The 24,786-nt window shown below is 36.4% G+C and overlaps 1 protein-coding gene across 2 annotated transcripts; it reads right to left on the bottom strand.

Annotated features, from left to right (window-relative positions):
- Positions 1-13,932: 13,932 nt before the first annotated feature.
- On the bottom strand, positions 13,933-18,377 carry LOC147486905 (uncharacterized). Of its 2 annotated transcripts, XM_086571880.1 has the most exons (6): positions 18,161-18,377; positions 15,940-16,562; positions 15,118-15,852; positions 14,867-15,034; positions 14,361-14,771; positions 13,933-14,256 (listed from the first exon to the last, which is right to left on the bottom strand). In XM_086571880.1, exon 2 carries the CDS (start codon positions 16,558-16,560, stop codon positions 15,949-15,951), a length of 612 nt encoding a protein of 203 aa, XP_086428006.1. In that variant the 5' UTR covers positions 16,561-16,562; positions 18,161-18,377; the 3' UTR covers positions 13,933-14,256; positions 14,361-14,771; positions 14,867-15,034; positions 15,118-15,852; positions 15,940-15,948. The 2 variants fall into 2 exon arrangements, with proteins under 2 accessions (XP_086428006.1, XP_086428007.1); XM_086571881.1 differs by lacking the exon at positions 14,361-14,771.
- Between the last annotated feature and the right edge of the window lie 6,409 nt (positions 18,378-24,786).

Here is a 24,786-nt window from a genome sequence, read left to right as displayed (position 1 = left end):
ATAATAATAATAGATAAAAAAAGATAAAGGATAAAGATTTGAAAGAGATAAGGTAAAGAGGATAAACCTCATTCCCTATTTTAAGGGGTTTTTGAAAAAAAAAAGGGTGTTTACACAGGAGTTTACACGGAGAGTTTTAAACAGGGAGAGAGAAAAAAAGTTTTATACAAAGTGAAAAAAGGAGAGAATGGTGAAGATTATTGTGATTGTTTTCTGACAATTGTTACGTGGCGTTTTTCGTTCTCAAGTTTTTATTTCTTCACGCCACTCATAAACAAAATAGAGGTGAGTAGATATTTTGTATACATGTAAAGTTCAACGTGATGAGTGATAAAACATGATATTTAAAGCCTGTCCTAAATATATATGTTAATGACAGTCTTGTTCTTTGGTGTGTGTTTTGGCAAGTATCAGCTCTTCCCAATCGGTATTAAAGTAGTTTCTAGTATTTCCTGAAACGGACTGCTTTGTCTGCAACAGTAAATCATACGGCTTAAGTTTGTTTATATTTTTGGGCTTGGGCCGGTTTTAAATTTTTGTGGGCTGGGTCTTTTTTATTTTAAATGGACTAGATTTTATTAATTTAGATGGGCTTTGGGTTAGAGTTTATTTTGGGACGAATCTGTGCCTGGTTTGGAATCGAGTTTTCACATAGTTAGAGTCAGATTTAAACTCTCGCCAAAACATGAAAAAATAATTTTTATGTGTCTTCTTTCCAACCCAATTGGCCTCATCGCATTCCGAGGTCTTTGGTGGTAGATATGATGTTTGGAAGTTTGGTTGATAGAAAACAGTGCGTCAGAAATCAGTTTCTACGCACTGTGTTCAAGTCCAGTTTTGATTTAGTTATAGTTTGAACTAGATTTGTATGGAAACATAAATATATAAGATATGGAAGTCTTCTTTCTATTCCAATTGGCCTCATCACATTCCGAGACCTGTGAAATTAATTATGGTGTTTGGAAGTTTGACTGGCAGAAAACAGTGTGTCAAAATTAGTTTATGCGGCGCACTGTGTTCGAGCCTAGTTTTCGAACATTTAGAATGAGATTGAGTTTTTTTGTAAAACATAAGACAGTAATTTCTGTGTGTTATCTTTTCAACACAAAAATCCTCGATGCGTTTGGGTATCTGTGGATAGAGTTGTGTTATTCAGAAGATAGTCCGTCAGAAATCCAAATTTGCTGGAATTAGGATTTTTACCGTTTTCGACCTAAGTTTTTTTCTAGATGGGCTGAGGTTGGGACTTCGAGTTCTACATGAAAAAGTATATCTACATACCTTAGTTTCTAAATAATTAAGTTACATGTCATTTGGATGAATGTAGGAAAAACTATAGCATTGACTATGTGGCTGATAAGAACTACGAAGGCTTGATTCCAATCTTGAAAGATTTGGATACGTAGGCAGCTTTGAGCAAAAGTGCAGCCACTACACTACACTATATTATATATTAGTTATTAGTTATTAGTTATTGTGATAACTATATGTGAACAATGTTAGTACTTAATTGTGTACGTGATTGTGGTTGTTTAAAATGTATTCACGAGACATTTAACTAATACGTTATTCCTGATTGAACCTTTTGATATCTATGATTTATATAATTGATAATGAGGTGAGTTGATTATTTATTGTGTTTAGAATATTTAGTAATGATTCTATTGTTTGAGACGATGTTTGTTTTGTAATGAAAATATTATAATAAATGAGAACTCTTGAGTGTTAAAAATCCGGTGTGCCATGAATGACCTGTTATGAATGACCTGTTAGTATTATGATGGGTATTCCTTGAATGTGGCGGGAATGATCTAAGGTATTCATTTAATGTGTCTTGAATGACCTGATATTTTGTTATGCCCAAAGGAGGCTTTGTGATTATGTGTATGGAAAGCCCAGAGATGGTTGTGACTCACAAGTTATGAGTTTACAAGATGAAAGTATGTTTCCGGGAGGCGATATCCCGCTTGGGACATATATCTTGTAGTGGTACTCGGTGTGAGTGAGGCACACGGATATGTGTGATTTGGCAAATGTGTGTAGTGCAAATTGTGGAATAGGAACTAAAGGTTGGGCTGTGTCATTGAATAAATGAGTCAACAAGATAATTAATAAGCAAAGTAAAATATTGATTTTACGTGTGATGAAGTTATTGCTTATGTTGTATATGATTTCTTATGAGAAATATATACATGGTTTGTATGAGTTGATACTCACAAGGGATGAATGTACACCTTGGGTGTGATATTTCTCCGTTCTCATAAGTAGACGAGTGGTTTTTAAGTAAAAGTATATGAATTGTGACGTAATGATCTATGGTTATGCACACAGAAACTTTATGACGTAATGATGTCATATGAATGACTACTCTTGATATATGTATTATGATAAATGGTATTCCTCGAATATGCGGGACGAACCAGGTTATATCAATTAGACTTAAATGTCTTAAATGAGGTTTTGTTATGAATGGAAATTTGACTGGCTGAGATAAATTATTTTATTGTGATGTCTAACTCTGTTTTGTAGGAGGGTAGGATCTATTAATCTTTTCTGCAGGGACGTAAATATCCTACCCTAAGACGACGTGTTGGCTTAAAGGTAAGGTATACCAAACTCATATTTAATTAGGATATCATATGTGCATTTAATAAATAGAATGTAAGTGGTATTTATGTTGTGAGTTATTTTGAAAAGGGGGAATGATGAGTACTGTTATATGAGATTCTTGAAAATTGTATATTGGGGGTAAAATCTTACTTGGGAAGAAACTACATGACATTTTGGAAAAATGGAATTATATTGTCTTCCAAGTTGAAATGGTTGGTAATGTTATATTTGAAAGATTATTATATATATTTTGTTGTTAGTCTACTCATACCAGCAAATTCAATTTGCTGACCCATGTTTGCTTTATTTTGCAACGTGGGTGTGTTATTGGGAACATAGATGGTGGAGTGTAGTGGATAATGACACATGATTTGGAGTTGCTCTTGGAGTCTTCTGGTTTAAGATTTTCTGAAGGGTACGGTTTTGTTTTGAGATAGATGTAATAGAGTTGGTTAATTAGTTTCTTTGTAGTTTAATAATGTGATTTAAGGATTGTTCCTTTTAGTTTTCTTTTGATTTCAGTTTTATATATATTGTGTTTGATAATAGGGTTATAGGTTTTGTTTCACCCCGGGTTTTCCAGATAATTGAATATAATTGTTTTAAATATTGTCTAGAAATTTGGGGTGTGACAATGGGTGTGTTTTTTGGGAATAGGAATTCCCATTGGCTCACCATCAGCATCGAAGGGGCGAATGTCCCACGCATCACCCAACACACGAAGGTGGTGATCAGCCCAGCCTTCGTCACTCTACTTCCCCTAAAAAAAGACGATCAGATAATTCTTATCTCTGGTCATGAGGTAATAGTATGATTGGTCTCAAATACGCCGGACCTCATAAAGTAACTGAACACCCAACGGTTTAGAACAAATCCATGTCTCTTAGGAAGAAGGGCAGAGTACATGACAGTTCTGTAAAACAGGGGTGCTGCCTGACCAAGAGCAAGATTGAAGTGAATCAAACACTCTCTTAGCAATAGGTGGAGAGGAAAAGTGAGTCCGACCCTAAGCTGACCAATGGTGATGAGTGTCACCTCCTTGTAGGCCAACTCATCAGATAACCTCCCCCACTCCAGGCCGATATCTTCGGGGATGTGAAATTTCTCGCGGATCAGTTCCAGGGAGGAAAGATCTCCAAAGTTTACAAGTGACCAGTTGGGATTCATGATAAAAAAAGAGGAAAAGTTTCAAGCTTTGGTTAAACCTTAACGGGAGATCAAAAGGTTCAGTATGCATAAAAAGGTAGCAGAAGAGATAATGAAAGTTCTCTCACCATATCCTTTATATACAGATAAGATGGACAGTTAGGATGAGCCCAAGCGGTGCGTCTTTTCGGGATGGAACTGCCATCATTACCTTTTTCGGGAAATGGCATGTCTGTTCAAGCTATCTTTTCAAAACCTTAATTAGTTGAATACGTCAGCAGTTCCAACAACAATTTTGGAAAAGGATTCTCGCGCCAAAAGCAGTGTCGCTTCAAGCGCCCACGTGCTAGATGGTAGGGGTGTGCATAAATCCGCCATAACCGAAAGAACCGACCGACCCGACCTGAACCGAGTCATATGGGTCGATTATCTATTTAGTATCGGTTTGGATTGGTTGAGAAATTTACAAAACCGATTAAGTCGGTTTGATTGTCGGTTTATATATATATATAACTCGAAATAATCCAACCCGACTCGCTATGTGTTTGTTACATACAAAAACAAACTAATAAAGCATGTATACCAACGAATTTGTTGCATGAATACTCTGCCCTATTTGTCCCCATTTGCCCCCTCTTTTAAATTCACTTTTTGACCACCATAACAACCCAAATAAAAGAGGACATAATTCCCTTTATGCCCCCATCTCTACCAAATATCCAGTACGACATATTCAAACAAACCTGACCTTCAAATCTTATTATTTTCATCAAACTTGAACCCCATCTCAAATATGAAATAAAAAACTCTAAAACACAAAATCAATTGAGACAACACAGATTTTTTGGGTCGATTTCAGTTAATATTGGTTAATACCGTGAAACAATCGGATATGATCAGATATCAGTTAGGTGGGAAGACAGTCGGATCGGTTAAGTCTAGAGTATCAGTTCGGATCGGATCGTGTAAGACATAAACTGACAAGGTCGGTTCGGTGGTCAATTTTACTCCAAAACTGATCTGAACCGACCCGTGCACATCTCTACTAGATGGCACAAGAAGGGGCATCTGTAGGGGGATTTTCCATCACTGAACAGATGACACGTGTATGGGAAATAACCTAAGACTATAGATGTCCAGAATGAGACGAGGACCATCGGATCAGTTCTGTGAATAAGTGATCTCATGCTTAGCATGAGTGTTTAATAGACATGTGCTAGGCACATAACTGACCGCCTTCAAACATAACAGTTACCCCAGTCGTTAGGAACTATAGACAGTTCCTGAACAGAAGGAAACTGAATATGGCGATCTTTGATGATAAGGAAGGAATCGTGGTGACATATCTTAGGAGTTATCTTTTAGATATAATCTTCCCATACACGATGGGACATTATGATCAACAAGGAAACTTACCTCTCATAAGATATGGTCTAGATTCAGACTTCCATAAATAGAAGAATCCTAACAGGAAGACATAGTACAAAGATGGAAGGGAACTCATAAGCGATAAGGACTGCCCTAACCCTAGGACACTCATAGCCCTTCTTATATAAATCATAGGGATTCGCTCTTAGGAACTACGCAAAATAGAATTTGATTCTCCAATAGAACAAAGGAGATACGTAGGCAGCTGTCAAACTCACCATTATCTAATCCCTTCTCTATTCAGCAAAGGATTCCAGATCACAAGGCACAGAGGAAGATCAGGGGATACATAAAATTTCCCCTACAATCATGAGGTAACATTACCTTGGATAAATCATCAGGTACAAACATAATAGCTCCAGGTATGCTTACCAATACTAGTGTATGGTTTATCGGTATCGGCTTGACATTCACTTCTAGTACCTCTTTGACTGTCGATATCTTCATAATCTTTTCCCTTATAATCTTTTTATGTGGGATGGCCCCCTTGTATATCATGTTGATTACCCCTAGGGGCTTATCATTTACCATAGCTGTCACTTCCAGCCTAGTGTCAGCTCTGAACTCTCTTAGCTTTCCAACCCTTATTAATCTATCCACTTCTCTGAGCAACTGCAGACACTTCTTTGTCTTGTGATTCTTGACTTTATGGAAGTTACAGAATGGTTTATCTGCTATCTCCTGAAGTTTATATGTCGGATGTTGGAAATAAGGTTCTTTCCCTACCCTCCTTAAAATATCTTCCACATTAGTATTAATAGCTATGTAATTACTTGGATCTAATTCCTCTTTCAGCGACCTCTCAAACCACTTTTTCTGTGAAGGTTGATTTTCTAATTTTGGATAAGATTCAATCGATTTCCTCTAATCGAATTTACCATAGTTCTCCTTCTTGGTAAACTTATTTGATTTCGACACCTGCGACACTGGTTGAACCGATGCTGCTAGAATACCTTTTCAACTTGCATATCTTTCTCAGTTTTATCATACAACTCTTCAGAGTTTTAATATCCTTACGTAGCATATACTTGTGCATATTTGAACCTGGAATAAGCCCTGTTTGAAATGCCATCACCGCTGTCATTTTGATTCATCTAAATGCTCTACCAGCTGCGCCTCTACCTTGAAACGCGACAAGAAGGTTTTAAGAGATTCCTTCTTTCCCTACTTGAGTTGGAACAAAACTAACACTTGCTTCGACTTTACTCGCTGATGACCATAATTGGTCAAAAACTTTTCCTCGATCTCTGTGATATCCCTGGGCATGGCCCAAGGAGGGGTATGATGGAAAGACGCCTAGCCCGGGTTTGGATGACGGTTGCGCCATGGTGTGATCCCACTTCGCTTAAGCAATTATCCAAAGATCCTAGCTAATTGATCTTCCAAAATCCTAACATCGAGGCCTTTTCCGGATCGTTTGGATGTGTGGCTGGTAAGACAGTTAAGCGTGCTCGGGCAGGAGTAGTCCAAGGATGGGTGACCTCCTGGGAAGCTGCTGTCCAGAATCCGAAAACCTCACACTGTTAGAGGTCTGCAATGGCTATGTGGGGACAGTATCGATGTGGTAGGATGGGGCGGGTTGTTACAATCTCCCTAAGCATGATATTAATCCCTTATGCAGAGAGCAAAACCATTTCCAGGCCTTCCCTTTCGGACTTGAAAAGAAGGATTTACATAACAACGAATCAAGATAAGTTGTTCCTTGATAGATAGAAAATTGGTGTCGATACCCAAACAGATGATCCATAGGATCCGATGTCCCATCATATTGAGTATATTTGGGAATCTTGAACTTGGGTGGAATAGGCATCATCTCGACACTTTGATGAATCGGGTTCCTACTGACATTATCTGCCAACCTCCTTATCGATGCTAAAGTTTTCTCTAGAAGCTGGTTACCCAACTGCTTCTGCATCATTGCTTGTATCATCTCTTTGGTGATTGGTTGTGGTATCGACATTATAGGTATTGGTGATACTTCCCCAATTCTTTCGTCTTTCGTCGATGCCTTCTCTATATAGTGACTAATTGACTTTGAACTACAAGCCTCCTCCTCTCCGACATGCCGATCTTTTAAAACTTGGCTTGGACTTGCATTCTTCATCTCTTGATTCTCTTTAATTAATAGTGAATTCTATTTTTCCACCTCCCTCAACCACTTCAACACTTCTTGAAGTGAAACTTCTACTTCAATGTTTTCTTCTTGATATCGCTTACTTACTGAAGCTCTTGTATTCCTTGTCTGTAATTGATTATCATTATCCACTCGCTTGCTATTTGCTCTTTTCTTTGGAGCCATTTCGATTCAATTTTCAATCCACTACTCACTCGTCTTTCACTTAAACTCAGAAAACAACAGATTCGAAATCGAAGAAGAAGAAAACTTACAATTTTCTTGTTCTCGATGCACATACGACACCAATATAATATCTAAGAACAATCCTTCTTAATTGCTCTAAGATCACTGAGATTAGATGATGGTTTGAATGAAATTGAACTAAGTTGGAGATTTGATATGAAGTAGAATGAAGTTTTTTATTTAACAATAATGGAAGTTTTACAATCACTCTGTTTTCTCTATTTCTTTCTCCAATTTCTAATAATTTTTGTGGGAATGTTCCAATGAATTTTTTAAGGTACTCGCTATGGGCACAACCTATTTGGTGTTGGGAGCCCAAAAAAAACTTAATTTACAAATTTGCCATTGACAAAAAAAATCGTGATTTGTGTTGGGCACCCCAAACTAAATACAAGTAACCTGGAAACCTGTTTAGCCTTTTTCTTATTCTTCTTCCTCATTCCTAATCCTTAATCCCTAAACTATACCCTAACTGGAGGAACTTCGAAACAGTAAAATGGAAGATTGTAGTTTTTTAGAACACGAAGATGAACAATTTAATGAACACATGAGAGAAAACGAATAAGAGAGAGAAATGGAAGATGACCAAATGAGGGAAAATATTCAAACTGAAGAAGTTGCAATGGGAAGTGAAGCCGAAGATGATACGAAGATGGGAAGAAATCCTCGAGGACACAAGGTAAACCTAGCTAGTTTTTTAGAAACTACGCGCTAGTTTTTTTAGAAATCTTTGAGTCCCCAACGACCCCACCCCACCACATCAAAATTGGGTATCTCAAACGACCCGGTCACATCGATAGCCATGAGTTCCAAACGACCCAGCTACATCGATTAACTTCAGTATAAACGAATTGGGTGAGTCCCAAACGACCTAGTCACATCGAATGAGAAAAAAATTATTAAAATGAAATGAAATTTCACCAAATCGATGAAGTACATAATTACAATTCTAATAAAATTGTATCAAAAACCATTTGTATAATACAGCACTTAACAATTGTTCTTCATGCAGGATCCTATGTGGGATTCCGAGAACCCTGGAAACTCGAATGACGTGGATGATGTTCAACCGCTTTCAACAGATACAACATAAATATTTACTACAAATGAGGTACAGATTAGGCATTGATTTTATTTGTTTTTATTTTCTAAATGAAATTATATTAGTATATTGATTGTTGTTTTCTTTCATATCTTTAGGCATTTCATACACGTAATGAGGTAATTGGTTGGGCAACTGCTCAGGGAAAACAATGTAATGTGGTTGTGGTAATTGGGAAGTCGCAGTATGCTAATGGGAACTGAGTACCAAGGCTAGATTTAACTTGTGAGAGTTCGGGTATATTTCGTTCACATAAAAAGGTGGGTGTCAAGATAAGGCTAATAAGATAAATACGGGAACAGTAAAATGTGGATGTCCATTTAAGTTAAGATGTTGCTTCCAACGCAGCACTGTGGATAGTTGGAAAATTGTTGTTGTTAATGGTATTCACAACCATCCACTGCCGAAGACCCTCGAAGGACATGCATTTGCTACTCGACTGACTGTTCCACAATTCGAGTACTTGTTAGAGATGACTCAAAATTCAGTTAAGCCTAAATAAGTTTTGAAGTCCATCAGAAATAGGTATCCTGAAAACCTATCCAGCATAAATCAAGTCTATAATGCGAGGCACAAGGTGAGGACGTTGGATATGAACGGTCGCACGCAAATGCAGAGATTGCGTGAGATGTTAGCAAAAAACCATTATTTCGAGGAGGTGAGAGAGGATACGAATACGGATGAGATAACGGGGTTGCTATGGGCCAATTCAGAGGGTGTTAAGTTGGCTCGGACTTCTCCAAAAGTTATCATCATAGACGCCACTTACAAAACCAATAGGTATCAGTGGCTTTTTGCCTGGAAGTCTTTCACGGTCTGTCAAGTGTTGCTTCGGTCTGAAACAATGATAGACTATGAGTGGGCTTTACGTCAGTTTAACGACTTGTTGGGTGACGAAAGGCCATCCGTGATCGTGTCTGATAAGGAGTTGCCCTTGATGCGTGCCGCTGATATTGTGTTCCCTATCGCACACAAGCATCTCTGTAGATGGCATATCGCTATGTGTGTCATTCAGAAATGCCTTGATTTTTTTCCAACCACAGAACTTGTAGAGAAAGGACAGTTCTCGTGGAACACTGTAGTCAAATCGAAGATAGAGGTTATTTTCCAGCGTAGATAGGATGCTTTGGAAAAACATTACAGGGTTAAGTACTCCAATTTTGTTAGTTATTTGCGAGAGACTTTGTGGCTTTACAAGGATCGATTCGTATGTTGTTTGACAGACCAACATATTCACTTTGGGAGTACAACGACCAATAGAGTCGAAGGATCTCATGCTCAGGTGAAAAAGGTTCTAGGAAACACAAACAGACATGATTTTCTAGGTATGTATTACTTAATTCACCCGATTTTAGAGATTCAGATGTCCGAGATTAGAGGTACTTTTGAGAGGAGTCTGATTTTAACTCAGCACCGCCACAAAATTTCATTATTTCATGAACTCAGAAACCTTGTCTCTATAAAATGTTTGGACTTGCTTTTTGAAGAACTAAATACCCGCATAATGGATGCTGCTAAAGACTCTGAATTCATTTATGGGTGTTATTTGCGCACCAGCCATGGATTGCCATGTGCTCACAAAATTATAGAACTTCAAAAGCAAGAGCGGTCTATATCTTTAAGTGCTATCGATCTCTTTTGGAAAAATTTGGCTGCTTCTCCAAATGTGTCTGTGGGTGTTGGTCCCGATTGTAGACCTACGGTGGATATGTTCCATAAAAGGTATGAAATGGCTTCTGAAGAAGAACAATGGGTTATGGTTAGGAAACTTATGGAGATTGTCGTGCCATAAAGTACATGGCTAGAACCGCCTCAGGAGGAGGCGAAAACCAAAGGTCGGCCTAAGGGTAGCTGTAAGAGAAAGCTTCAAACTGAGGATGAGAACTCTTCAAAGCGAGATCCATCTGGTTTTGAACATTCCCAACGTGAGCATGAAGAGTGGGTCTCATCGCAACAATCGGACTGTACGCCAAATTCCAAGCCTTCTCATAAAACACCCACACCATCGAAATACACTTCTCCAAACCCACCTGCAGAGAAGTCTTCTCTGAAACCACCTTTTCCACAAAAAAAAAACCATACCACGGAATAACTCTTCTCAAAAATCACCTTTACCACCTAAAACAACCACACCACGGAATAACTCTTCTCAAAAATCACCTTTACCACCTAAAACAACCACACCACGGAATAACTCTTCTCAAAAATCACCTCAAAAGTTAGACATTGGCATCCTAAGGGGGCCAAAACATTACGGTTTGGATATTCTAGAAGAACTGCACAAATATATTGTTAAAGTGGATGACCCTGCGGGTGATGACAATTGCGGGTATAGAGCAATGTGCATTGCACTGGGAAGAAGTCAGGAAGAGTGGCTGTGGATGAGAAATGAGTTGTTACAAAAACTTAATGACAACCTCCCCCTATATTATACATTGTGCACTCACAGTGAGGTTAGTTTTGTGAAACCTATAATTTCACATACATGTAGTTGGGCACCCTATAATAAGTGGATGGTCATGCCCTTTGTTAGATGTGTATTTGCTTCGAGATTTAATGTCGTCCTCGTACATTTAGAAAGTACGTACTGCCATCTTATCTTACCACTGAGAACCCAAGCAAATCCTGAAAGAGTAAAGAAAGTGTTGTTGGGTACCACTTACGTACAGGGATGTCATTTTGTCCATGTTGAACTTGTTGATGATTGTCCGGTTCCAAAACCGATGCGAAAATGGCATAGAGCTCGACACTTAATTGCAGATAGTTGGGATACTGTATTACAAGCAAGATAAGCGCAATTTACAGCATTGAACATTCCCAATTTAGTATTAGAAGACAAGCACACTAATGATGGGTCCGAAATACCAATAGTATATGTTATCGAATAAGTCTATTTAATTAATGTTCATGTGGTTGGAATTGTAATTTGGTTTTTGATACAATTTTCTTAAATTTGATGATATTCTTTGGTGGAATTTGATATATGGATGTATGTTTGCTTGATTTGGATGGTTTGGATGTATATTATTTTATATGATTTTGTTTGGATATGAAAGTCCCAAAAAGCCAAATGAATTTTGCCAAGGTTATGTCCCAAACGACGTGGCCACATCGCCAAAGCTACTCCCAAACGATCTGATTAGATCGTTCGAGAGCCAAAATTCCAGCAGAATCGTTTTTTTTTTGTCTCGAACGATCCCACCACATTACTAAAGCTACTCACAAACGATCTGATCATATCGTTTGAGAGCCAAAATTCTAGCAGAATCATTTTTTTGGTCTCGAACGATCCCATTAGATCACCAAAGCTACTTCCAAACGATGTCGCCACATCGAATCACTTTAGTTCCAAACGATGTTACCACATCGTTTGTCTTTAGTTTGAAATGATGTGACCACATCGATGCACTTTAGTTCCACTCAGTAGGGTTTTTGACATATGTATTCAACATAGTTTACGCTAATTGAACATTTCAAATTGTGAAATTGATTAAACTTTATAAATTCAATTAACAATACTTAATTTGGACAATAATCGATTAAAACTAATCAATTATCGACCAAATTATATCGACTCAGTGTATATCTCAGTACGGATAGGGTTTAGGGTTTAGGGTTTTGACATATGTATTCAACACAGTTTACGCTAATTGAATATTTCAAATTGTGAAATTGATTAAACTTTATAAATTCAATTAACAATACTTAATTTGAACAATAATCGATTAAAATTGATCAATTATCGACCAAATTATATCGACTCAGTTTATATCTTAGTACGGATAGGGTTTAGGGTTTTGACATATGTATTCAACACAGTTTACGCTAATTGAACATTTCAAATTGTGAAATTGATTAAACTTTATAAATTCAATTAACAATACTTAATTTGAACAATAATCGATTAAAACTAATCAATTATCGACCAAATTACATCGACTCAGTGTATATCTCAGTATAGATAGGGTTTAGGTTTTGACATATGTATTCAACACAGTTTACACTAATTGAACATTTCAAATTGTGAAATTGATTAAACTTTATAAATTCAATTAACAATACTTAATTTGAACAATAATCGATTAAAACTGATCAATTATCGACCAAATTATATCGACTCAGTGTATATCTCAATACGGATAGGGTTTAGGGTTTTGACATATGTATTCAACACAGTTTACGCTAATTGAACATTTCAAATTGTGAAATTGATTAAACTTTATAAATTTAATTAACAATACTTAATTTGAACAATAATTGATTAAAACTGATCAATTATCGACCAAATTACATCGACTCAGTATATATCTCAGTACGGATAGGGTTTAGGGTTTTAACATTTCGGACTAAATTACGTACCATAATCGATTTGGCAAAATTTTATTCTATTTTAATTAGTTGTTCTAAATAACTATCTTAATTTCAAACATATTTCATTCATAATTTCATCATTAAAAACTACTTGCACCGGATTTAGGGTGGGTTTATGGTTTAGGATTTACGAAGAAGTGTTTTCGTACAAAAAATTTGTATCCAAATCGAAATTTTGAAAATATTTCATAGAATAACTATATTAAAATAAAAAATATTCCAATAATAATAATTTTGAATTTTCTAAAATTATTTGAAAATTTGTACAAATATCAATTCATTTGTTAGGGTTTAGGGTTTAGAAATTTCAGACTAAATTACGTACCCAAGTTGATTTGGCAAAATGTCATTCTATCTTAATTAATTGTTTTAAATAACTATATTAAAATAAAAAATATTTTAATCATAATAATTTTGAATTTTCTCAAATTATTTGAAAATTTACACAAATATCAATTCATTTGTTTAAAAGCATCAAAAGTTCGAACTAAAGCCCACCAAAATCCCACCTTAAAAGCCCACATCAAAATCCCACCTCATAAGCCCACATCAAAAGCCCATCAATGTGGTCACATCATTTCTAACAAACACCTATCGATGTGGTCACATCGTTTCGAACTAACAACTATCAATGTGATCACATCATTTGAAACTAAAGCATATCGATGTGGTCAGATCGTTTGAGACAAAAAAAAACGATTCTGCTGGAATTTTGGTTCTCGAACGATCTGATCGTTCCACATATCATTTCGCGATATGGCCACGCCGTTTGGGACAAAAATTTTGCGAAATTCAGTTTGTTTTAGAAACTTTCATATCCTAACAAAATCATATATGAAATTATATACACCCTGTCAAATAAAAAGCAATAGCGATCCAAAACAACCAGTTTACTATAAAACTCAAGACAAATCCAAAACAACCAATTTACTATAAAAATCAAAACAAATCCAAAACAACCAATAAAGATTAAGACAAATACGAAAACGTCCATTTTGAACTTAAAAATACATCAAGATCTACAATTACATATATTAATTCTCATAATACATTAAACACCGAATACGTGCCAACACAACCAATTTCCTATCTAATCAGCGCAATATCGTCCACCAAAGAACTTGCACTAGGTCAAATTATATGCATTCATGAACTCGTCTCGTGCTTCCTCTGGAATCGCAGTCCCACTCAATTGCAAGCCTCTCTGGAGCAAGCGAGTAGTTTCATCGATGATGGGGTGCTGCCAAAATTAAAATGCAAAACTACATTAGTATATACATTTCCAAAATACCCAAAAAAAAAAAAAAAAAACTAAACTAAACTAAAGTTCAAATATTAACTCACCAGATTATGATATGGACGACTCTGTAGGGAGAAGTGAATAGGAAGATCACGGTTAATCATTCGAATATGAGTTTGTTTTTCGTACCAATACATGTACCTATTCTCACACTCCCATGGATAAGTAGCAGTAGGTCTTCGATTTTGGGGTTGTATCACATGATTTTGCCATCTACCCCAGTAGGCATGCGCAATACTATATTTCACGTCATAGCCGCGTCTAGAAAGGGTTCTCATCGAGGTCTTTGGTCTTGGGGGATCTAAGGGTACAAACTGAACATGTCCCAACTGACGCATAACCCTAGAAACATTGTAATACTCCACAACATCAAGAAAACATATAAATCTCTCGAAAAAAGCTATTTCATCCACCGGGCATGTGGCTCGGACATTATCATAGGGATATCATTCAACCTATCAAATAGCATATGATTGGGGAAATCAATCACTAACCACGTACTCCAATAATCAATTAATAAATATAATTATTTACAAACCCAAATACTTACATCGGAATAAGTCAAATCATCAAGTATCGCTCAAGTATAGTTCAATGCTTCTGTTGTGTTAGCATAGCTCAACTGAGTAACTGAGTGCCTATGAGTACGCGACATGCTTAAGTTATATTTCAAATTTGGGAATGGCCTGAACCTCGGGAAGTACTCATAAATCCATGCCTAGATTAATATAGACACACCCAGTTAACATTCTAATAGATAGATAAAATTAACATTGAAAAAAAAAACGAAAATACTCATACCTGTACGAGAGTTAACTAGCCTGAAACACCCTTCACCTTGGCACTTGTCACAGTCCCAAGACCCCTGTACAAGTATGCCAGTAAGGCTGCACCCTATCCGTAGTCTCTGATCTCGTTAAATTTCAATAGCACCTTTAGATAACAAACGGGAACTGTAGTTCCAGACGTGTCGATGAATGCGGTACATCCAAAGAAAAATAAGAGATAAGCTCTCACTGCAAACTGCAACTCTTTCTGGGTTGACACCTTCTTCACAACAACCCCATTTTCATCTCATAAATCTTCATCCGTCACCTTCCCAGCAAACTACTTTAACAAGAAATCCATCATAACTCTGGAAGTGAACTTATTGGCTTTCATCTCTACATTTATCTTGTCCATGGGTATCCTAAGACCTTTGTGGGGAAGTTTCTTTGTCTGTTCCAGACTCAAATCAGTGTCCCCAATCACTGCTTTGCCTCTGATCGGAACTCTAAGTAGTTGGGAAACATCGTCCAACGTGATTGTCATCTCGCCCCACGGCATATGAAAGGTGTTGGTCTCTGGATGCCACCTGTCTACAAACGCAGAGACCAACACAGGATCCCGATGACTGTATACACCGAATACTAGAGAACATAAGCCTGTCCTTTGAAGCTCATCATGAAAATGTGAGCAGTCTGAACACTCTCCGACAATATCCCATTGTACCAACTTGGATAAGTGCCCATTGCACTTCAACGCTCCTCGATCCGCCTAAAACAACAAAAACTCGATATTAATGTATGCACAAGGTTTCATAATAAAAAAACTTAAATACTAATAGATACTATATGATATTACCTTTCCCTCCTAAACATCGCGAGCCACGTGCACCGCATAGTCATACAAAAGATTTGTCCCATAAGGGCCACCTCCATAATTTCTTCTCTGGAACTCCAAGTCATTCTTAGACTTTCTCACAATAGCATGTGGATGTACAGGGGCTACCTCGACATTGTCCTCCTCCTCCTCACCCTCCTCTTCATCCTCACCCTCCTCTTCTCCATCATCAACCATTTCTTCGTCATCTTTTTCACCGTCATCTTCTTCACTATCCTCTTCTTCACCATCGTCATCATCATCATTTACAACTACACTCTTCCCACGATCTATATTTACATCTTCTAAATATACATATTCATCTAAATCTACATCTTCATCACTATCCATATCGCTATCGCTTACATCACTCGGAACATTTTTCTTTCTTCTTTTTTTCTTTTCTAACTCTCCACCACTTACAACTACATTGCTGGGATCATCTGCTTTTCGATCCCCTCTATGGACTGATGCTGAGGTGTTATCTCCCCTTTCTCTCTTTTTCTCAGGTGCCTTATCGCAACCTGAACTACTACTCCCCCCACCTAACAACTTCTTAACACCCGTGTAGAAATTTTTCGCTAAATTCTTTGTTCGAGGCATTGCTGTAGAATAAATAGGAAGACAAAAAACAAGTATTAGTACATATAATATCGACAAAGTTATTATATAATAGCAAAAACGTGCAACTTTTTCAGCATTTGGATATCTCAAACAATCAAATTACAAGAGGTATTCGAGAATTCAGCAAATGTTCAGTTGGGATTTCTTTTGTTTAATAGTGTGCCATGTGAGACAACAAAGCAACAGAGGATTCAATATTGCTGGGTTTTTTACAGACCCCCATATCAACTTATAAACCTAAATTATGAATCTAAAGTATAAACCTAGCAGCAAGACATGATTCCAAAAGCAACTTTACACTAATAAACCATATCGAGAATCCTCACCCAGTGAAACATGAATAATAACTGTCGATAGATCTCTTAAAAACAATAGAGAATCTATTAAAAACAGAAAACCTTAAATAATTAACTATACATGATTTTCACAAAGAATATAAATGCTTGACAACCAAACTCCATACCAATAGCTTGTACCAAATGATGTTAAAACCTATTTTTAGAAAATATTCCCAACTAACAAGTGCTTTTCTTTTCTAAAAGCATATAGCCACATCATTTGGTATAATCTCTTTGTACGCGTAGTATTATTCTTCCAAACAAAGCAAGACCAAAACGTCACAGACTAGTAATTAGTCAATAAGTCTGGCAAAATGGAAACTTTAGTTCCACAAGAAACTCATATTGTGTATACTATGTTAAAATAACAATAGAGAATAAACATATTGAAGCAAATATAACTAGACTCACCTTAAAACTGAAATACTAAGGCACAATATTGCTCAGAAAATCAATGATAACTTAGTTTTGACCAAAACTTGTAACACAAGAGGGTGAAGTATTGTTATCATTCAAAGGGTTTCTTACGCGAGTCTCATTCAAAGGATTTCAAAGGGTTTCACATTCAGCTAGGATTTCTTTTGTTTAAACGGAGATAGTATCGGTTGAGTTAATTATCAATTTCAATTGAAGTGAGGAGGAACACCTAACTTCCTCTCATCCGCTTCTAATCCCTTTTCATTTTGTCACTTCTCTTTACATTATATGGTACACAAGCTTATCAATCCATATTCACCCCATACCTCAACAACACTCTAAGAAATCCTCTCACCTCCCTGCCTGCAACCATAAAAAAAACAAACACAATGCTATCCTCTATTTTCTCAAAACGGAACTTCGTTTCAGTAGTATACTCCTTCCTCCACTTCTTCTCAATCTATGGAGACGGAGAGACGGAGACGAAGGGCTGGGATTTCTGGCAGTTTTGTTCCCTCCGTAGTACAAATACGGAGCAATGCTCCTGACTTTAAGTCCTAATAGAATACAAGACCCCTGTTCCAGAATGGGTGGCAGTTTTGTTCCCTCCTTTGGATTTGTTTGCGACAAGTTTGAAATAACACATTAAAGCCTACCAATCTTCCATTGCTCTCAACAAAATCAAATATAACATGCAATCACTACAAAATAAAAACTATGTAACTCAACTGAAAATGTCAAACTTCTATATCATCAAAGCTGATAACAATGACATGGAAGAGGATTGTAATCAAAGCAATACAAAACAATTATAAATTACTTACATGAGATTCGGTGACAGTTGAAGGGAGGATGAGAGATCGAGACGATGACAGTTGACAATTGGCGCAATTTTTGGTTTTTGGTGCGAATATATTAGTGCGAACTGAAGAAATGGTGGCTAAAGGAGAGTAGGAGATTAATTTGATTTGATTTTTGGTGTTAGGTTTTGGTTTGGTGAATTCGACGAAGGTTTTTGGGTTTGGTAATCGGCTATTTTGGGTTTTTTTTTGTTTGGGTTTGGTTACGGGTCTACCCAAAACTCTCGGTTGCGCCCAACACAGATACAGACCCCAAATTGGGCCGAGGTCTACCCAACACAAAATGGGGTCTGTAAAAAACAAGACCCATTTTTTTTTTCTACTCATCCAGTCTTTATATAGTGTCTTCAATTAGTTTTGACCCAATCAAATCATGACGCATGTCTATTGTCTTTCTCTTTCTTTTCCCGCTCGATATCTGCAAATGTTTGAAATAACTACGAAATATATCGAGATATTAACTCTTATGTCAATATTTCGAGTTTTGAAATATCAAATAAAATATCTAAAAGCATGATATTTACCCACTACAATTTCTATTTCACACTTTAGAAATTAGAAGTACATGTCATTCCATGGAAATGACACATTTTCCTCAACATCTTTGAAAACGCTGTTCTTTTTTCTTTTTTTTTTTTTTTTTTTTTTGAAATAGTAATGAACCTACTGCCCCTACTGGTAACTGGTAATATGGAGAAAAAGTTGACGGACAAAATAAAGATAAAAATGGAATCACAACTCAATGGGATTATCCTCTTATCCCAATTACAGGCCCACGACCCCAACTGATGTTTTGGCTGCTACTTTGAATCTTGAGCAGGGCCCAGAATTTCAATTAATGTAAATAGCAATTTGGTGATCACTGGAACGAATACAGTGAGACAATAAAAGGCACTTAGATAGCCTCTTACCCAATCCGTTGACAGTTTTAAACATGTGATAAAAACGATGAGATGAATTCAATCACATTCTGGATCGAAGAAGCCTTGCTGTATTTATGTTTGCGAGAGTGACCAAACAATCTGAAACATTACCTTAAGTTTATATGAACGATGTTGTTGTATCATGTACGTAGCTCAGGATTTACTCATGTGCTACCCACGACAGGTACACATGACATGATCCCATTCCATATTAAAATCTATACTTCGATCAGAAGCCTCATATGTGCCTGGCTCCAACCTTTCTTTTACATTATTTTGTAACAATTAATCAATGGAAAATATTGCTATGCTTGTATCTTACCAAACAATTCTTCACTGCCAAAAAATACTAGATAGAACATTTTGAGCATCCATGAAGTAGCCAAGTAGGTGAACATGTTAATCCACTAGAGACGGGTTTAGCTCTCCATTAATCTAAATGGAAGGATACATGTGACCTTTATATTACTTGTATTTGACTTACTAGACTACCAATTTTCAAATGTAATAATTACATTGTAACTGAAATAAAATAAACAAACATACACTGATGCACAGAGCTCCAAGTCTCCAAGTACTAGCCGGATTTGGAAGTTGAGGCCATGAATTATGTTCAAAATAAAAATGTACCCGGAAAGAGTTGTTTTGGGTGATATTTTGTTTGAGGTAAAAACCAGTACTCTAATAACAAGAATATTATGGAATAAGCACTGTATACGTATCTTACTACCTGATAGCTGACAATTAATCTGATCCTCGATTAGATCTTGGCTTGGGCAATGTAACCATTACAAAGAAAACTCTAAGCTTTTAAACTATATAAGACAACACTAGTTTATTAATTATGTACTAATAAAGAAGTTATAGTCCAATAATTCAACTGACGTCACTTCTGTAATTTGGCAGTAGTATCTTAAGATAATTAAGAGATTGTTAGATGTACAAACTATAAACAACACATTAATTGATCACGTGAAAAAAGCATCAACCCTGTAATAATAGAGACATGAACATTATGGATTGGTTAGACATGCCAACCGACTGTGTATTTGTTATAATAGTTATATGAAGACGGCAACTAGAGTAGAAAAGAAGGAACAAGACAGGGACAGCAGTAACAGGGAACAACCAAGGCGCGGATTAGGTTGTTTTTAAGGAAAGATTTCGCCCTTTCGATTGATCGCGAAAAGACAAAGATTAACGCCTTTCTCACGAGATTCAATAGTTCTGGCAAAGTTTTGACTTGCACTAGAACAAGCTACTCTGTAGAACGACAGTATAACTCTCTCTGGCGGCTACAAGAAGAAGAGAAGAATAATAGGGCAGGTCGCGAGTTATGTTTCTCTGGATAGGTTTTGTTTTGTTGAAGTCCATGCCCTCTATGGACTCACAGTCTTATTTATAGAGGTTAGGTCGGTCTCCTAAACAGATAAGAAAGAGATACCAACTCCTAATAGAACACCGAAACTTACTGCTCAAGAAAAAAAACAAAACAAGTTTAGGCAATTGGTCAAACCACTACCCACAACAGTAAGCCCAAGCCCAAGCCCGAACCCTACCCGATGTGGTGGATAACCAATGTGGGACTATCTACTATGCACTAAAGTGATGAGAACACCCTTTGTTCATCTCCTCCACTTTGCACACACACACTAGTATTTAGAAATACACAAGTGATTCCAACAATCCCCCACTATTTCAAAATACTAATAGTCCCCTACTATTTTGGAATAGGATATTACAAAAGAAATGGGTTAACTAAATGCCAGAGAGAATCGAAAAAACAATGCATAAGATACTAGTGATTTATGGGCTTGAACCAGTCATAGGGTAACATGTCTTATAATACGTGAAAATAGTAGATTAAAAAATATTTGAACCAACATTCCCTTGAAGTAAAATAGATCACATGCACCCACACTGCTCTTTCATTATATGCATGTTATGCGGTGTTGCGCTTTTCGGCCCTTGCGCTACCTGTGTTCCATGAATGCTCTAGAGTACTTATCCGTATACTCATAAGAACCAACCCAGTTCTACATTCACGTAGGTGGATATCCATCAAGTGTACATTATATTTAAAATACATTATCTCATTATAAAATGGACTATGGATTCCAATAAGAGTAAAATAACTCATTCTTTCACTTTTTGCAGTTCTTTGGGTTTGATTATATGGTGATATTCTTGCCTTGAATTGCATGCTAGTTTTTATTCTTATGAGGGAAATCACTAAGCTTAAACTTCTTTAATAACCTAGTCAACAAATTATACATGTATACGTGTTTATCACTTAGAAATTAATTGGTTTGACTAGAAGTAGTTTGATATTATTTTTCTTTGTACATATGTAGATATATGTAGATGGTCTAAGAGAGACCTTCAGATATTTAATATCAATCACACTCAAATCTTGGATAGTAATTATAATGTATTCAATGCATAATTGTTTACCTTTATTGAGTGTACGTGTTGTTAGACGATGGTTATAATTGTACTGTTGTGAAAATACACGTTAGATGAAGTAACTTGTAGCTTATATCCAATATAGCATGTGTTAAAGTTGTGTAGCATGCTAGTTTTGGATATTAATAATCGTGGATTTACTTTGAACTTGATGATAGTTTATTGGTAAATTTTTATAGTTGAAGACATTAATGGGTTGAGCCATTAGATGCTGTGGTATAGTACTTGAAGTCTTGTTGATAGGGTATTCTATCTTACTTGAGCTCATGTAAAAAAAGGATGTGGAGTCCTCAGTTGTTTTGCATATTCAGTAGCTAAATTTGTTTAAATATCGTATACTTTTTGTTGTGAGGGGTACAGTTAAAGTTTACTTTTCTTGAACCTATTATATGATATTAACCATGTTTGGCATAAATGCATTATTTAACATTAATATGAAGCTTAACCATGTCATATATTATTAAGTAATGAGCATCATCGTCTACGAGAAAAACAATATGGGAAACAATCAATACGTTTTTCTTGATAGAAATCTCATATTTGACTCCCACAAACGTAGGAGAAAGGTCTACAATCATATAGGGTTTGATAAACCACAAAAGATCAATAAATATTCAATCTTTAATTGGTTTTCCTAACAAAAACGAAATTATTAGAAAATTTCTAAAGTCATAACCCAATAACACAAACAATAATTTAAAGTAAAAGACTTATCTTTTGATTGTCGTATTAAAGCACTCTCCTTTGTTCTACTATGAAATTCTTTCCTTAAGATTGTTAGAACAGTTGTATGAACACGGCAACTAGAGTAGAAACGAGAAGGAACGAAGAGACAAGGACAACATAGAATGAGGAACAACCAAAGCGGATTAAAGGTCCTTACGAGAAAGATTTAAGCCCTTCCAAAGGGTGCGTAAAAAAAAAAGCGATGGCGTCTTCCTCACAGGATTCAATGGTTTACAACAGTTTGACTTGCACTAGAACAAACTACTTTCTAGAACGGCAGTATAACTCTCTCTGGCGGCTACAGGAAGAAGAGAAGAATAATATGATAGGTCGCGAGTTCTGTTTCTCTGGATGGGTTTTGTTTTGTTGAAGTCCATGCCATCTATGGACTCACAGTCCTATTTATAGAGGTTAGGTCGATCTCCTAAACAGATAAAGAAGAGAGACCAACTCCTAACAGAACACTGAAACTTACTGCTCAAGAAAAAAGCAAAACAAGTTTAGGCAATTGGTCAAACCACTACTCACAACAGTAAGCCCAAGCTCAAGTCCGAACCCTACCCGATGTGGTGGATAACCAATGTGGGACTATCTACTACACTAAAGTGGAGAGAACACCTTTTGTTCATCTTCTCCACTTTGCACACACACACTAGTATTTAGAAATACACAAGAGATTCCAACAGTATTGTATAATTTTCAGTTCTTGACATGGCATAGGACCCATTTTCAAGAAGATACTTCGGTATTGCTTTTCCTATAATCCTATGTAAAGCACTAACATCAACCTCGGTGGATGTATGACATTTCGGTAAAATTGTCTATGTATATTGTATATTGTATATTTTCAATTGAATTTTTGGAGTTAGTGTTGGAGTTATCCCTCACATGATGAGAGAAAGAAGTTCAGTTTGCATGAAGAAGGCTGAGCGCGCGCGCTCAGTTTGGTCTTGCCCAAGGCACGACCCGCGCCCATGCTGTGAACAACTTACACTACTTTGAGGGTGCGCGCACTCGACATTTGCTTTGCCGAAAGTGCGCCTACGCCCATGCCTATTTTCGGCAGAATTCTATTTTTGTGAAACCGCGAGTTTGCAATATATATTGGGGTTTTTTGCAAAACCTAACACACGAACCAAGGTAACACAAGATAAAGAAAACCCAATCTTGAAAACAATCAAGATTGAGAGATAACATTTACAGAGAAACAAGCATGTAAAGAGAGAGGAGTGATCTAGTAAGGTGAGAGACTGAAAGAAGTGTTTGTAATATTCTTTCTCACTTTATAAAAAAATTAGCTCTTGTGGAAGTATGCATCATTGGCCGAACCACGGTATATCTTTGTGTTGTGGTATGCTTATTATTACTCTTTATATTATTATTTGTTGTTAATAGCTGTTTAGAGAGTTGGGCATGTTAGCTAGGTTGTAGTTGATATTTAAAATTGTCTAGAGATTGTTGTTGGTCCTAGTACAAGTTATATGTGTAGTGGGGATCGATTGGTATTGGTATTAACTCTAACAGTTAATTCATGTACTTTTTATGCTATTTTTCTTCCATTTGTTATCGCAGTTTTTAAAATTTCAGTATTTTAGACATTGTTTGAAGAAATTTTAACAAAATTTGTCGAATTTATTATTTAGAAAATAGTAAGTTATGAGCATGAGAGAATTATTTTTGCACAATATTCACGCAAATAAAATACGTTCAAAAAGATTCCATTGGTAGTTAATTACTGATTCTTGCAATCCCAAAGAATGCATTAGTCAACCAAACCATGATTTACTCTCAAGTCTACTGAAATGTTATACTAAAAAGGTACGAAGTGATATCTTAGGGAAATAGGCGAATATTCCCTTGTGCAATAATAAAACACACCTTGGTTTCAAACTGGTATGTGTTAATGTGTAGGCCACAAAACACTGCTATATATTTCCCAGCAGAGCATAAGGTAGTAGCATAAGAAAACCAACATGAAACGTGAGAATACAAAATCCACACGGGAATCAGCATTTCGACCAATTTAACTGACTGGACTGTTGCTTACACGCAAAGATAACATAACAGTTTCGTAAGCTTTAAATCTCCTCTTAAGTCTTAACCATGAGATGCTGAGACTTCAACCAAAAGATGCCAATTGCAATTTGCATGCATATTCACTCTTCCTTTCCTTTCTTTTTATTATCTTTGATGATTTGAAAACTCATCAAGTAAGCATATTGCAAAACTCGCCCATCTTTATTTTAACTTTCTGTTCTTTATTATTATGTCTGTGGGTGTTTTTAACATGAATGTAAAACAAAAGAGTGTGTGAATTAAACAAAGCATAAGCATTGATGGGGTGTACAACTTCTCTTGTGTTCAAATGTTCAATACCAGCTCATATAACAGATTGACAGAGAGATATAGGAGAGAGAGCGAGTCTTTTTCTTCCCTGTTCGGCTGTTCCTTTATAGTTGGAGGTCTCAGCTTTTT

The sequence above is a fragment of the Coptis chinensis genome, chromosome 7, assembly GCF_015680905.1.
Source record: "Coptis chinensis isolate HL-2020 chromosome 7, ASM1568090v1, whole genome shotgun sequence".
Taxonomy (NCBI): Eukaryota; Viridiplantae; Streptophyta; class Magnoliopsida; order Ranunculales; family Ranunculaceae; genus Coptis; species Coptis chinensis.
This window is presented reverse-complemented; position numbering and strand designations above follow the sequence as displayed.